The sequence below is a fragment of the Ornithodoros turicata genome, chromosome 4, assembly GCF_037126465.1.
Source record: "Ornithodoros turicata isolate Travis chromosome 4, ASM3712646v1, whole genome shotgun sequence".
Classification (NCBI taxonomy): Eukaryota; Metazoa; Arthropoda; class Arachnida; order Ixodida; family Argasidae; genus Ornithodoros; species Ornithodoros turicata.
The window spans coordinates 77,262,145-77,275,709 of record NC_088204.1 but is presented as its reverse complement, the minus strand read 5'-3'; the positions used below and the strand labels follow the sequence as shown (position 1 = coordinate 77,275,709).

The window sequence follows — 13,565 nt, the reverse complement described above, 5'->3', positions numbered from 1 at the left end:
GGTACATAAAAGGACACGGAGAAGACGTGTTCTTCAGACTCGGTGCGATTTTTCCTGTTTCATCAACCACTATCATGTTTGGAGGCTCAAGTAACCTTAAGAAGGAAACCTTAAATCCACTGACCGACCACTGTGACCCGTGGCTCATGATCGCTGTTTGACTCGCGACGTAAAACCATGAATTACCACCATCGTCATATTTGCGTATGTATTTCTGAACATATAGACTGTATAATGTAAAAACCCCGAGACTGGGGAACACGATGGGACAGACACAACACGATGTCTCAAGAGAGAGCGAGACTTGAGACTTCGTGTTGTGTCTGTCCCTTTCGTGTTCCCTAGTCTCGGGGTTTTTACATTATGCATCATCTTCACCAGCTCGCTTGCTTCCTAGCCATTTCTTCATTGTCACATAGACTGTGTTCGAGGATTTGTTCGTGATCGTCTCCGTGTTCCATGTCCTCGGGGTTTAATCATTTTCATCATAGACCAAAACCCAGGTGACACGTTCCTTTATTGCTGGAATACATCGGCTTGACGCAACTTTGATGCCTCTACGGGCTTCATGACCAGCGCATGAACCACCCGGGCAGCATTTTTGTTCATGTGCTGCTGCTGATAGCCGCGTACGCATTTCTCACGTTATGTTCAAGCTGGTGTATATACACGATCAATGCAAGAATACGCGCTTAGCCAATGAGCATCAAGAACTTCTCAGTCGCAGAACGCCAACGAGCAACGTTTTGTTTCTTTGTAACTGGGATTCCGCGTTTTCGGTTTTAATCGAAAAACACCGAATACAGAGGGGCATTCCAGGAACGATGACAGAGATAAAGTGCTGCGCATGACCAGCAAGTCGATGATGCAGATCAGAAAACTATACAGAAATACGATGGTTGAGAAAAATGTCCGTTCACTTTTTCGTTAGCTGTAATACGCCACCGTTAGAAGCACTTCGATGCGTTAGACGCCGATATCTGTCGGGTAATCCATGTACGCGCCGAAAAAAAAAAGAACATCGAATAACGCCGATTTCGTAAAAACTAATAAACACCGAAAGACATACGCCAAATGTGCTCAAAATTTCGAAATCGAAAGCGTGGAACCTTCTTTGCAATTTATAATTCCTTAGATGGAGTCTGCTACAGAAGGACAGCGCGCTCGCGTGCGGAGTCTCTTTCGTAATAGGCGGCTGCTTTCTTCAAAGAAGTCGGCGAGCGTGGAAAGACGCTGTAGCTCACGTGAAAGAGTAGGTCGAAGTCACACTTCACGGCAAGTCTCGCAAGGAACGCTTGGCTGGGTGCAAGGTCCCGCGTGATGCCCCATTCATATGGTTCCGATTTCGCTGTCGCGAGTCTTACAGATTTCGTAGAACATCGTAGCATCGCAACGGCACAATTGTCTTTAATTAGAGCAGTCGGTTAAAAAGTGTAATCGAGATGAAGAATGAAAAGTGGAACGAAATAAGCTCACTTTTAATGAAACGCGTACAACTTAACAAAAAGAAATAACCGATAGGACGTATAAAATAAAAATAAAAGTATAGAATATGAAAGTCAATGATGTGGAATTCTACAAATTATCACCTTTACTTTGGTGCTTGTGAGCCATGCCTTACTTAAATACACCAGGACGTTTCATACAGCATTGGCCTCATAGCGACTCAAAAGCTACTGATATATATATATATATATACATTGACTTCGAGGTCGTGAGAGCGAATACCGTCACCGACCGCGCTGCCTCAGCTTTTCCCTACGTTTTCCCGCAGACTTTTCAAAAAAAGAAAAAAGTCTCTGCACGGTTTCCCCTGAAGCTATAGTCCAGGTCGCCACACTAACCGCTTTGTCTCTCACGCCGTCCTGCTATCCTCTATATCCTGCTATCCATTACAAGGAGCCCAGCCATAAGTGCTTCGCGGTGCCAATATCATATCGGGTGAGGAAAAAGATTAAATCTCTAGCTCTCGGTTCCGGACGCATGCGAGACTGATGTTGCACAGCGCGATCACAACCCTCGCGCAACTCTTAATGAATCACCCAGACCGCCTCCACGAACGAGAGAGCAGTATCATACATCCTCCTTTCGATACATTCCTACAAATACAACCTGACCTTTTTTTTTATTTAAAAAAGTGCTTAAATATAGAACAGAACACACGAATAAACCCCCGCACGTGTACCGGACGTTCGAAAGTTCCCGAACCCTCTTTCCCATCTGGAAAACCAAGCGGGAAAAATCGGTGCGGGTGACGACGACGACCGGAGAGAGAGAGAGAGAGAAAAGAAAGGCAATTAACAGAATGCTCAGGGTGCGAGGGGTTGAGTCGCATCGATATCGGTGCCATAACAGGGTGGGATATCCATCCAAGGCCGAACGTCACTCTCTCTCCGTTATAAAGGACGTCAGGTTCCCCTGACCGCTTTACAGTACCAAACAACCACCCGTGCTGCTGGTCACTGACGGATTATTCCTTCATCACTGCCGTCGCACAACGTTGAGAATCATGAGAGTCCTGGTAAGAACACTTTTTTATTATTTTTATTATATTATTTTGTTATATTTATATTAAACTTTTATTTTTACATTAATCTGTTCTTAAAGTATATAGATGTTATATGTTATATAGTTATATATATATATATAGTATCTGTTTCTCTGCGTGCAGCCATAGAAGCCATCTTAATATATAATTTTGAATAACAAACACGTCTAGTATGCATAATGTAAAAAACCCCGAGACTAGGGAACACGAAGGGACAGACACAAACACGAAGTCTCAAGAAGTCTGTCCCTTCGTGTTCCCTAGTCTCGGGGTTTTTTACATTATGCATCATCTTCACCAGCTCGCTTGCTTCCTAGCCATTTTTTCAACGTCTAGTATCATCTACTTGTTTTTTTAATGGCTTTTTTTCCCTGCATTATATAGTTATAGAATATAGATGTTATAGGTAGATTATAAGCGATATAAAATGTACTAGTTCTGAGAAGCATGAGCTGCTTTAATACAGAACAACTGAGAAGTTAACGACGTAAAACGACCCATGACGACGTAAACCTCCCATCTACTAACGACATTTTGAGTTGTTTGCACTGAAAATTTTCTAAGGAACAAGGGAAAGGGTGCAAGCTAGGTGGTGTAGATCCGCGAAGAAGACCGAGAGGCACGGACACGGACATGTCACCGCGGACCGAGAGACACAGACATGCGTGTGTCGTCTTCTGTTCTGTGTCTCTCGGTCTTCTTTGTGGAACAGAAAAGTTCCACCGCGCTCTAGCACTGCTGGGACTTGGTCGGAACTTTCTATCGGGTATATACGGTATCGCCACTCTCTGTGTCCGTATCACGTGACTACTCCGGAATATAATCGCACAAGATATATTCGCAGCAGAGGTGTCTCTTTTTGGGGCTGCTGCAAAGTCTTTTGGGGCGAGGTGTTTTTATTTTTTAAAATTCCATGGCAGTGCCGCGAAGCAAGTGTGACTGTGAGTGAGGTACAGACGTGGACAGCAGGTGGAGAGAGGACAGCAGGAAGGAATGGGAGACCTGGGGAGGGGGATTAGTATGCGTCCTGGGCCGACTTCAGGGGGAACTGCGCCGACATTCGGGCGTGCTGTATGTCTGTGTGTGTATAGTTGGGCTGGAGAAGAGTGCTTGCATCGCCCCGTCGCATGAATGTGTGTGTGTGAGTGAGAAAAACATGTAAGAATGAAAGTGGAATGAGTGGATGTGATTTGTCCCTTCACGTGACGCAACCTTGGAAGTCACTGGTGAGGCGTGTCAGCTTAGCTCAATTGGTAGTTTCGGTTTCGTTTTGAGCTTCCAAGCTCTTTAGGAAACTGATGAGTCTCCGACTGCCAAACCATCTTTACGTCTCATTTCGGAAGAAATTATCGAAATTATCGGCGGGTCTATATAAGCAACTTGTTCCCTACCATCAAGTTGCTGGCGTCCTCAGCCGGGATCGAACCCGCACCCTTGGAATCGGCGGGCGCGCACGCTACCAACAGACCTCTCCCTGTTTGTAAACAAATGACGTCATAGTGCTCGACAGCGCCACCAATTTGGTAGAGTTGAACTACGCTGGAAGCTAGGGGCGAACAAGGTCGCGCCCGCAAGCCACGGTCTTGAGGGGATTACGGTCCCAGAAAGGAACGCGACCTTCGGTCCTACTTTTCTGTCAGTAGGAGGCAGCGAACAAGTGCCCATTCGTGGAACCCAGCCCTCCCCTTCCGATTTCAGTCTGTCTACCCGGGTAGAGGTCTATTGATCCGCCGAGGCCGGTCGTCAAAGTGAGTCGCACGACCGTGATAGGCGAAGTCTAACAACAACGGACAAGACGCAGGAGTTTTTCAAAAGCTTAAATAGACCTGCGAACGGTCGCTTTTGCCGTTAATCGCTAGTCCGACGACAGCGTAGGCACACCTCACGAAAACCCACACTCATAAATTATCTATACCAGCCCCATTTATCTTCTGCTCCACATCTAACATACACCCCACCCAATGATGAGAACGAGAACCAGTCACCGTATTTAAGAGCGAACGCTGTTCTAGTAATAAAAGACATTGAGCTCGTAAACGGCTGTGTTGCTTCATCGAGGCAGTGTAAACGACCAGCTGCTAAACACCGTTAGGACTTTCGTTCCTTCCAACATCAGTTATGCCCCCGAGGGTACATTTCGCTTTCAGCTTCAATTAGATGAACGCTATCCTTATCACACGAATCGGAGCTCCAAGGCATACCTAGAATTCCTTTCGAGTCATGTAGTCAGTTTACTGCACGATTAGCGTTAAAAACGTACAAACAAATGTGGCAAGGTTTTCGCCGAGCGCCAAGAAAATACCGCCGTAGCGTGACGTCCTTAAGACGCATTGGGCGTGACGTCATCTGTGATTGCGCTTGGAGGCTGTAGATTTATTCTTGTGACATCAACAGCTTTTAAATGTACGATGATGGGAGTCATGGACACCTGGACACAACGGCGAAGTGGAGATGTTAGTCTATGACGCTAGCTGACGGAATAGGAAGCACTTATACCAATCCAGACCTTTCGAGTCTTCATGAACAATAGACAATCGACTGAGAGTGGAAATGGAACCTAAAGGGTTGGAGACTAGAAGAGTAGCCCCCAAGCGTGCTTTGTTTGCGCTAACCTTTTGATCTTTATGATAGCCTTCGTGCACAAATTAATGTCTCTCACGTCCTGCTGCTATTGAATGTAAATAGTGCATAACAAATTTGCATAACTTGCAAATAATGCAAAGGTGCATCACAGTGTATTCTGAATTCTGAAGCTAAGGGTCAACGAAAGGTCATTGCCTTTGCGTTTGGTTCTATTGTGTCAATGGTAGTTATAAATATGTATGGCTGAATAACTAACCGCAAGAGCCTGCGCGGTGACCTCTTCGATCGTCTATCAATTTGCCAATCACTGCATAATTTGAATCGACTGAATCATTGCCAGTAGGAATATATTAACAAATAATAATAATAATAATAATAATAATAAAATGAACATAGCTTCGTCTAAGGCTTCAGTTCTTGGAGGTAATACGAGCCAGATCAACACACAATTCACAATGGTTCGAAGACTAGTCTTCTTGTCACTGGACTACGACACCCTGCCAGGGGTGTTGGGACTGCAGATAGTAGCCGTCACTGCCTGTTGGCTAGCTGCAGGTGTCACAGGGCATGTTGGCCACGGCCCATAACGCCCGCAGATCTTGTGAAGACTAACAGGATGCCTTTAACTTTCTCCTTTTAATATTTCAGGTGGTGGCACTGTGCGCACTGGCGTCCGTCTGCTCCGGTGCGGTCGTAAAAAGCGAGAACCGCAGCGGTAGCCTCGTCTTCTACACGGTACCCGCGTACCCAAACACCGTACAGGGACATCCAGGAGTCGTCTATCAACAACCAGAGTACGTCCAGCAGCCGGGCGTCGTTTTCCAACAACCGGGTTACGTCCAGCAACAACCTGGAGTCGTCCTCCTCCAACAACCGGGTGTTGTCCTCCAGCAACCTGGGTTTGTCCAACCAAGGGGACTCCAGCCAGGTGCAGGAAAGCCACCACCGCCAACTGCTGAGCCGGGCACTGTCGTAGAAGTTCCCCCGGTCGTCAGCCGACGCGGCCTGGATGATGGGGTACCTAGGCTCGTGCCTGTTGGACCTGGAGGGTACTATCCACCCACGGTGCTTGTCCCTCGAGCAGCACACCCAGGGGCACAGCCAGGGGCATACCCAGGGGCGTACCCAGGGACGTACCCGTAAGTATGCAAAATATTGAAGGAACACGCGAATTATGGGTACAATCTTGGTTTACACTGAACAGTTCCGACAATTTTCAGTGTCAGAGTAGAAAATAGGGTAAGAGACTGACAGACAGAAGCAAATTTAAAACAGGAAAATGAGTGTCAATTGGCAGTCCCTCATAGCAGTTACAGTGGTCCGGCCGCATGTGTTACGCAAATTTAAATTGAAGTTTACAAATTTTAAATTTACATTTACATTTAAATTTACATTTAAATTTACATTTACATTTAATGGGCCATGTACTGACCCTTACTGTACTGGGCCTGTACTTACTGTACTGGGCTTGTACTGGGCCTTACTGTACTGTACTTACTGTACTGGGCCATGTACTGACCCTTACATTTACATATTTAAATTTACATTTAAATTTAAATTTACACGCAAATTTAAATTTAAGTCCTACAAATTTACAAATTTAAATTTAAGTTTAAATTTACAAATTTAAATTTAAGTCCTACTAAATTTACAATTTAGTGACTCTAACGCAAACCACTCTGCTAAATGTGCTTTGGCACCTGCACCACTATAGACACTTTCGCGACGCCAGGGTGCGCCGACGCGCGATAGCTGGATGTGCGTCCCGTTGGTCTTCCGGTTACAGTTGTTGCTTGCAAAGACCCTTTTGACAGCGCCACGCCGCCAGGTAGCGCCAGCGCATGTTAATCTGTTTTGTTCCCCGTAGGTCTTCCGGTTAGCGCCGTTTGTTTGCAAACAGTGAAACGGTCTATACTTGATAGCAAAATGACAACACGAACAGGACACAACACAACAAACAACACCCACACACAACATGATGAGCACGTGCTGCACCCGCACACGTTGCACGCACTACGAAAGGCGCACTGCCCCCGGACACTCCGGCTCGTATCTTGTCCAACATGAAATGTCAAGTTACTTATAAATTGTTGCACTTACTTCTCTCTTCCGTCTTTGCAGCGGCCTAATCCCCGTCCTCATTTACAGACAACCCCAGCCACCCGTCTTAACCGTGTACCCCACTCACCCCGGCCAACCCCAGTTTCCTCCCGTCCCGGTACCTCCCGCGAAGCCCGTAGATGACAAACCAGAGCGCAAGCCGAAGCACGTTCCAGACGTCGATTCTGGACACAAGGAAACGGAAGGAGCCGCTAAGAAACCCCCGATAGTTCAAATGGAAACCCCGGAAGGGAGAAGTGGTGCTGCCAACCCCGGTACCGCCCTGAAGCCCGACGAACTTCACACGAGTGAGGGAAAGTCAATGGAGAGGCTACACGATGCGGGTCACCATGACGTCGATCACAAGGACGATGAGCATAAGGACGCTGACAAGAATGAAGAGTAGGAAGACATCAACAATGCTGAGAGACGAGGCCGGTCGGACTGAGCTTGTTTTCAGCTCGAGACTGTGTCGACAATGAGATCTCTCTTGTACATAGTTAAAAGTGACGTGATTGTGTTGTACAGAACTGTAAAATATATTTTGTGACTTAATTGAAATATCACTGCAGTGGAAGTGCATACTTTGGGTGACAATTCAGATACGAGATAAGGGGTATACTTCGCAGTATGTTTACGAAATTGTCGAATTCATAGATTCATAGATGTGATTTGACTTGAAGCCGCATCTTGACTTATGCAAGTCTCAGCCAAGAACTGTCCACGCCCAAGACGCTTTGAGTCTTTCATGAACCCTCCCGCTGGCTTACTTCAAGTCGCAGCCCTAGAAATGTGCGTCTGGGAGCGAGATTTTCGCTAAAGTTTGCATTTAAAATGTGCTTTGCAGTACGAAAACGCGACATTTCTTAGCGTCAGAACTTATTCGTGCCACACCTGTCATCTGGCACTAACGCTTGTGCAAAGTCGCTGTAAACAAATTGATGACTCATCAGCTCATGTAAAGCCAAGCCAAGATAAGATTGTGAGTGTCGTGTGGTTCCCCCCAAGCTGCCGTAGTGGAGCGTTATCGAAGTCGGGTTCAACATCGAGCACGCTGCATAAGAACGCTTCAAGCCGAGCAGGGTTTCTGAATTGCATTGGCGCTCTTCCAAGGTATCTGCTAGTCAAGTCGAGATCAAGTCACATCTTCGAATTCGGGAGTGAAACTTTCCTATACCTCCAATGGTTCTGTCAGCAAAGGCACCAGGGGAATCTCTAAACATACCTTGGGTTGCTTAATGTTTTATAGCCCATATCCCATGCTAAATGTAACACTCATTGAGTGCATCTAGACGTAATACCCGTACCATCGCACTAAACAAATAGTCTCACATTTATTGCTGGTACACCGCGTATAGATGTAACATACTAAGGTTCGGCAACAGTCTCAATGTAACGCGAATCAACGTCATTTATCTCTTGGCCCAGATACAGCGCCCTAGTAACGGGGCTTTGAACTCCGTTCTCGCTACAAACTCCGACGACATCATCCGAGTCGACGTCGTACACAACCACGCATGCTTCACCGTTGGGAGCCGCGTGCTTGTCGATGACTTCCATCTTGACCGCCAGGGAACGCGTCGTCTCGTAGACGACCGTCTCGACCAGGCCTAGCTCTAACACGCGCTGGTTGACCCCACAGTCGTCGACGTTAGACGTCTCTTGCCATGACGTGCAGAACTCGTAGTGGGCGAGATGGCGACTTGGCCTGCGGACGGAGACGTTCAGACCAGGACCATCGCCAATGAAGACAGTGCCCGCAAGGGACACGCTGGGACAGACCTTGTTCCAATAGCGCTGGGGAACGCGTTCGCTCAAGAAACGTAAAGTTGAATCCACCTTGTGGGAAAATAGTTATTGTTCAGAAGGAGAAGTCTTAACAGGACAGTACGTCGCGTTTGTCCGTTCTTATTCGCATCCTTTAGATTCCGTTGGAAGTTTTTTATACTGGGCTGCTCTTTTCTGTTCAAATGGGCAGTCTACAGCACGGCGTCTACACCACGATCTACGTACGGGGTCAATGGAGTCACTGGCCGTACACCATTCCACTGGCATGTGTTGGTGAATCTGAATGTTTAGGGCTTTTCTCCAGGGCCAGGTCATGGCCCCACACAAATCGGTCATGCAGTCGATCTTACAGGTGGCACTTATACACCGCGTTTTTTTAGGTATTTTTTTTTACCACTGTGTGACCACCGTGGTAGGGCAGGCTACAGCCCGAGAACCACAGCCCAGTCTCCATTGCCAAGAAGAAAACAGGTGCATTTATAGGTTCGCCGACATTAGCACCGCGATGAACACGACCGTTCGTCACCTGAACCCTGATAGTAAAGATGCAGCCTATTTATTACAACGCACGTAATGATATTCTCACGACGTTCTTGATAGAGGCTGCAAGTCGGCTGAATTAAGCTCAATACCTCGTTTTTCTTCTGTTCCTTTGAAGAAGTGAATAAGCGGCAAGCTGAGGCAAGAGGACGGCCCCGAGGAAACGGTTGTTTTTGAAACACTCGCTTGCAGAATTTAAGGATAGTCACACCAACCTGAGCATAGGATAGTACCTGAGAAACAGAGCTGGGACATTGAACCGTCTTAGACGTCAGGTTGTTGTAATCGTGAGTTGTTGCTAGGAGATAATCGGCGTCTTTTGACAAGGCGTCAAGGTCAAAGCCAGATGAAACGATGTCATGAGAGGCTGGAACAACGATCAAGGTAAAACGTGATGACCAAGATTTTTTTCGGTTTGAATTGATTAGGATTCAACTGGTGATCACCTATTGGTCCAAGCCAAACTCACGATAAAAGTAGCAGAATAAATACCGTTTCGCAAAAAGAAAAATAAAGAGTACTACGTCCTGAACGCATGACGGATACTCCTTGTCCTCGTGCCTTCTCACAAGGAAATGTTACCTATACAAGATACTCGCGCATTCACCAACATTGAAGCTCTTTGGAACTCGCGGAAAGGTTCCATTAAGAAAAAAAATGAAAAAGAAAGAATATTTAATATGCATCTATATTGAACTTTTCCACCTTGGTTGTGCGACATACAGTTTAGAAATCAATTAAGAAACCAGAACAACAAGAATCTCACTGTGAGTTCGTGTATACTGAAACTCATTGGCTAGGTGCCACACCTCCAGGGCAAGAAGAGTCCCCACAAAAGGACAAATCAGACGTACCTATTCTCTAGTGTTTTAATAATTCTTATTCATGACCTTCCGTCGTGAGACGACTACGATATATTCAGCGGCAGAACACGGGTGTTCCATCCCGTAACCTTGCGCGAACATATCCTAACATACGCTATCCAACTTATCCAACGGAATCGGTCTCTATCTACAGCCACTTACGAGGTAAGGTGATGGTTATTATGTATTTATGGCCAAGAATCCTCCTCAGTGTGCGAACGAATCCAACGAGTTGTCTCTTGTCTGACGGGCGTCCGCAACGGTTGCCTGGTTCGGGCCAATGAATGTTGGCACCGTGGAATCGATTCCGTTGTAACCAGCCTCGAACACGCTGAGCTAGTTGGTGTGAGGACTTGGGGAGATAGGTCGAGCTAGGAGAGGTAAGTACCAAAGTAGGCAATGTAAGTCACAGTGTACTTCACGGCCGGCTAAGCCAAGATAATGATTTGCAAAGTACTGTTTGGGACACGGATGTCTAAAATCTCCAGCCCGTGGAGGAGCGATCCCCTACCGGCGATGTCGCGCACGAAGGAACTATACCAATACCTTCCCCAAGGGGAGGCCACGCTCTACTGCTCTCCCTAGCAGACGACGCGGAGTATGCGATGGTTCTCTCTCTTGACAGGTGGCGGTGCGTGGACTCCCCCCTCCGGAGACCGTATTGGTACAGTTCCTTCGTGCTCGACATCGCCGATAGGGGGCTGCTCGGCCACGGGCTGGAGATCGTAGACAACGTTGTCCCAACCAGTACGTGACGATGTGTGCAGACGCATTCAGGTTGTCTGGCGTAGACTCGAGTCTCCTATAGCCAGTACTTACTCCATCGTATCTTTTCGTATTCGTGAGTTAATTCATCGCCCTCGAGCGAATGCACAAGGTGGAAAGAAAACATCGACACCTCTCAATTGCGTAGTGCCATCACGTATAGACTTAATATTCGTGCTGCCCTGGGCCCGCTAGACCATGATGCATTGGACATGGGGAAGCTGCCTCCAGATTCAATGGCAGAGCTGAGGCCAAGAGGGGTAGGAGTCTTTGAGTAGAAGTTACTTTGAAACAGAAGTAGCTGGTTTAGCAACTGGTTCCTCTAATGTAGCAGCTAATACACCCACCTAACCTAACGTAACGTAACGTAACCTAATCCAATCTTAGCAAGTAGCTGTTCCTGCAGTTCATAAACTATGTTATGTGATTCTGATTTAACTGTACTGGCTTATTCACTGTGCCATTGAGGACCGAGTATCATGATTACTAACCGGGACAGGTTCCAGTTATCCAGATCACTGCCTCCAATTGTCACGAGAAGGGACGTGTTGTAGTGATGACGCGTCACCTGACGAACCAATCCGGGTACGCCTCGTGGTGCGTCAAAATCCGGCCATTTATAAGCCACGCCGCCCTTGGCTTCGACAGCCAACGATGAGTAGATGACGTACCGACAATATGATAATGGTAGGTGCCTCGGCAGATAGGGTAAACGGTCGTTACCTGCGTTGGGGTCTACGGTCATGTCTTCAACTAAGTCACAGTGCGTCAAGTCAAGACGACCACACTATGTCACTGTGTGTGCTGTCTTCGACACCACGGAAGAAACGTCAGCAAGATTCAGTTCCAAGCCACCGAACGTTGATGACGATGGTTATGTCGATAGCGTTAGGAAGAGCTTATAAAAGAGATCGATCTTTCAAGTAGCAGGCACGTTCTGAAAAAAGTTCGGTCTAGGCTTGGCAGGAGCATAAGGGCTGCTTTAGGTGGTGATATGCGCGTTATGTTATATTAATACAACATACACATTGTTAAAATGTTGAAGGACGAACAGAATACTTCAGCCTCATAACACCCAGCTGCACATTTTGATTAAAGAATGACTGCTACTGAAACGGTGCAAGAAGTGGATTTCGAAGCCGCACCCTCCGATTTCTGGTCGGGGACCTGAGTCTCTCACCGGAAGTCGAAGGGTGTGGGCTCGAATCACACTACTTTTGCCTTTCCATGGCAATGGTTCTGGTTCGTATCAGGCAACGAATGTATAACTCGCTGCAAAATTAATAGCGGTACAAGATCGGGTCGAAACTAGGTACACGACACTGTACCCGAGGAATGTGAGCCTTGCACGTACCATCGTATGGATGGGGCCTCTGTTTTCGAGCAGCCTCGTGGTCGTACACGCAGAAGAGAGTTCGTCCCGGTGAGTGAGGCACCGGCTCAAAAGGCGGAAGAAATTTCCTAGTACGCCGTGGAACGGTGGCATCTTTGATGGCTGCGCGACGCTTATTGCACAGGAAGTTCATCATGCTGCCATGGTTCAGTTCCAGTTCATCTATCACTAATTTCTGTTCAGAGAGAGAGAGAGAAAGAAAACAATCATCAATGGTTCGAAAGATGGCACCCGCATACCTCATCATCGTCGTAGTATATGGACCAATAGTGAAAAGAAACGGCAACAATAACACACGCTAAGACGAGGAGTAAGGTTAATAGAATGAGGGAGGCGCACTTCGACAGGCCCATTAACTACTTGGGGCTGCTGGCAGGGCTATGTCTAGCAGATGAAGTCATTCGGAATGGAGTACGTGGCACGTAGAGGAATCTTCTTCTTCTTCTTCCACCAATAGGTACAGTGGCCACTAGCCACACAGGGCGATTGGCCAGGGTTTCGTGCAGAGTAATCTCTAAAGACTCATGAGACCCACGGCTTCACACGCGGGACAAGGAGGATGGTAGGATCGCAGAGGGAATCTTCTTCTTCTTCTTCTTCTTCTACCAATGAGATAATGGCCGTGAGCCACTAAGGGAGATTGGCCAGGACAAAAGGGCGTGAGATGTTTGTTTATGTCTGTGCAGTAATGATGGGGACTAAGGCCAAGTCGGATCCAAGTAACTTATGACATATATGACATGTGATGACTAATGAGTAATCTCTAAAGACTAATGAGACCCACGGCTTCACACGCGGGACAAGGAGGATGGTAGGATCGCAGAGGGAATCTTCTTCTTCTTCTTCGTCCACCACTAGGAACAGAATCTTCCGGTCTTTGGATTTCTTCTCCTCCTCCTACCAAGGAGATGATGGCCGTGAGATTGGCCAGGACAAAAGGGACAAACTATGTCTGTCTATGTAGTCTTGTAACTGTGACGAGACA

The 13,565-nt window shown here is 47.0% G+C and overlaps 2 protein-coding genes across 4 annotated transcripts; one reads left to right on the top strand and one right to left on the bottom strand.

The window, feature by feature from the left end:
• Positions 1–2,377: 2,377 nt before the first annotated feature.
• On the top strand, positions 2,378–7,797 carry LOC135393504 (uncharacterized). Of its 2 annotated transcripts, none has more exons than XM_064623914.1 (3): positions 2,378–2,521; positions 5,780–6,270; positions 7,253–7,797. In XM_064623914.1, exons 1-3 carry the CDS (start codon positions 2,510–2,512, stop codon positions 7,635–7,637), a joined length of 888 nt encoding a protein of 295 aa, XP_064479984.1. In that variant the 5' UTR covers positions 2,378–2,509; the 3' UTR covers positions 7,638–7,797. The 2 variants fall into 2 exon arrangements, with proteins under 2 accessions (XP_064479984.1, XP_064479985.1); XM_064623915.1 differs by having other exon boundaries at positions 2,380–2,521; positions 7,280–7,797.
• Positions 7,798–8,535: 738 nt separating this feature from the next.
• On the bottom strand, positions 8,536–13,105 carry LOC135393502 (uncharacterized). 2 transcript variants are annotated; one of them, XM_064623912.1, is made up of 6 exons: positions 12,820–13,105; positions 12,542–12,755; positions 11,679–11,910; positions 10,585–10,793; positions 9,793–9,926; positions 8,536–9,070 (listed from the first exon to the last, which is right to left on the bottom strand). In XM_064623912.1, exons 1-6 carry the CDS (start codon positions 12,931–12,933, stop codon positions 8,600–8,602), a joined length of 1,374 nt encoding a protein of 457 aa, XP_064479982.1. In that variant the 5' UTR covers positions 12,934–13,105; the 3' UTR covers positions 8,536–8,599. The 2 variants fall into 2 exon arrangements, with proteins under 2 accessions (XP_064479982.1, XP_064479983.1); XM_064623913.1 differs by having other exon boundaries at positions 12,920–13,105.
• Between the last annotated feature and the right edge of the window lie 460 nt (positions 13,106–13,565).

Coding starts and splice junctions, on each gene's coding strand:
- LOC135393504 (XM_064623914.1), top strand. Junction 6,271..7,252: donor GCGTACCCAGGGACGTACCC/GTAAGTATGCAA, acceptor CCGTCTTTGCAG/CGGCCTAATCCCCGTCCTCA.
- LOC135393502 (XM_064623912.1), bottom strand. CDS start 12,933: ATGGGCCTGTCGAAGTGCGCCTCCCTCATTCTATTAACCTTACTCCTC. Junction 12,756..12,819: donor TATACTACGACGATGATGAG/GTATGCGGGTGC, acceptor CTCTCTGAACAG/AAATTAGTGATAGATGAACT. Junction 9,927..10,584: donor AATAACCATCACCTTACCTC/GTAAGTGGCTGT, acceptor TCGTTGTTCCAG/CCTCTCATGACATCGTTTCA.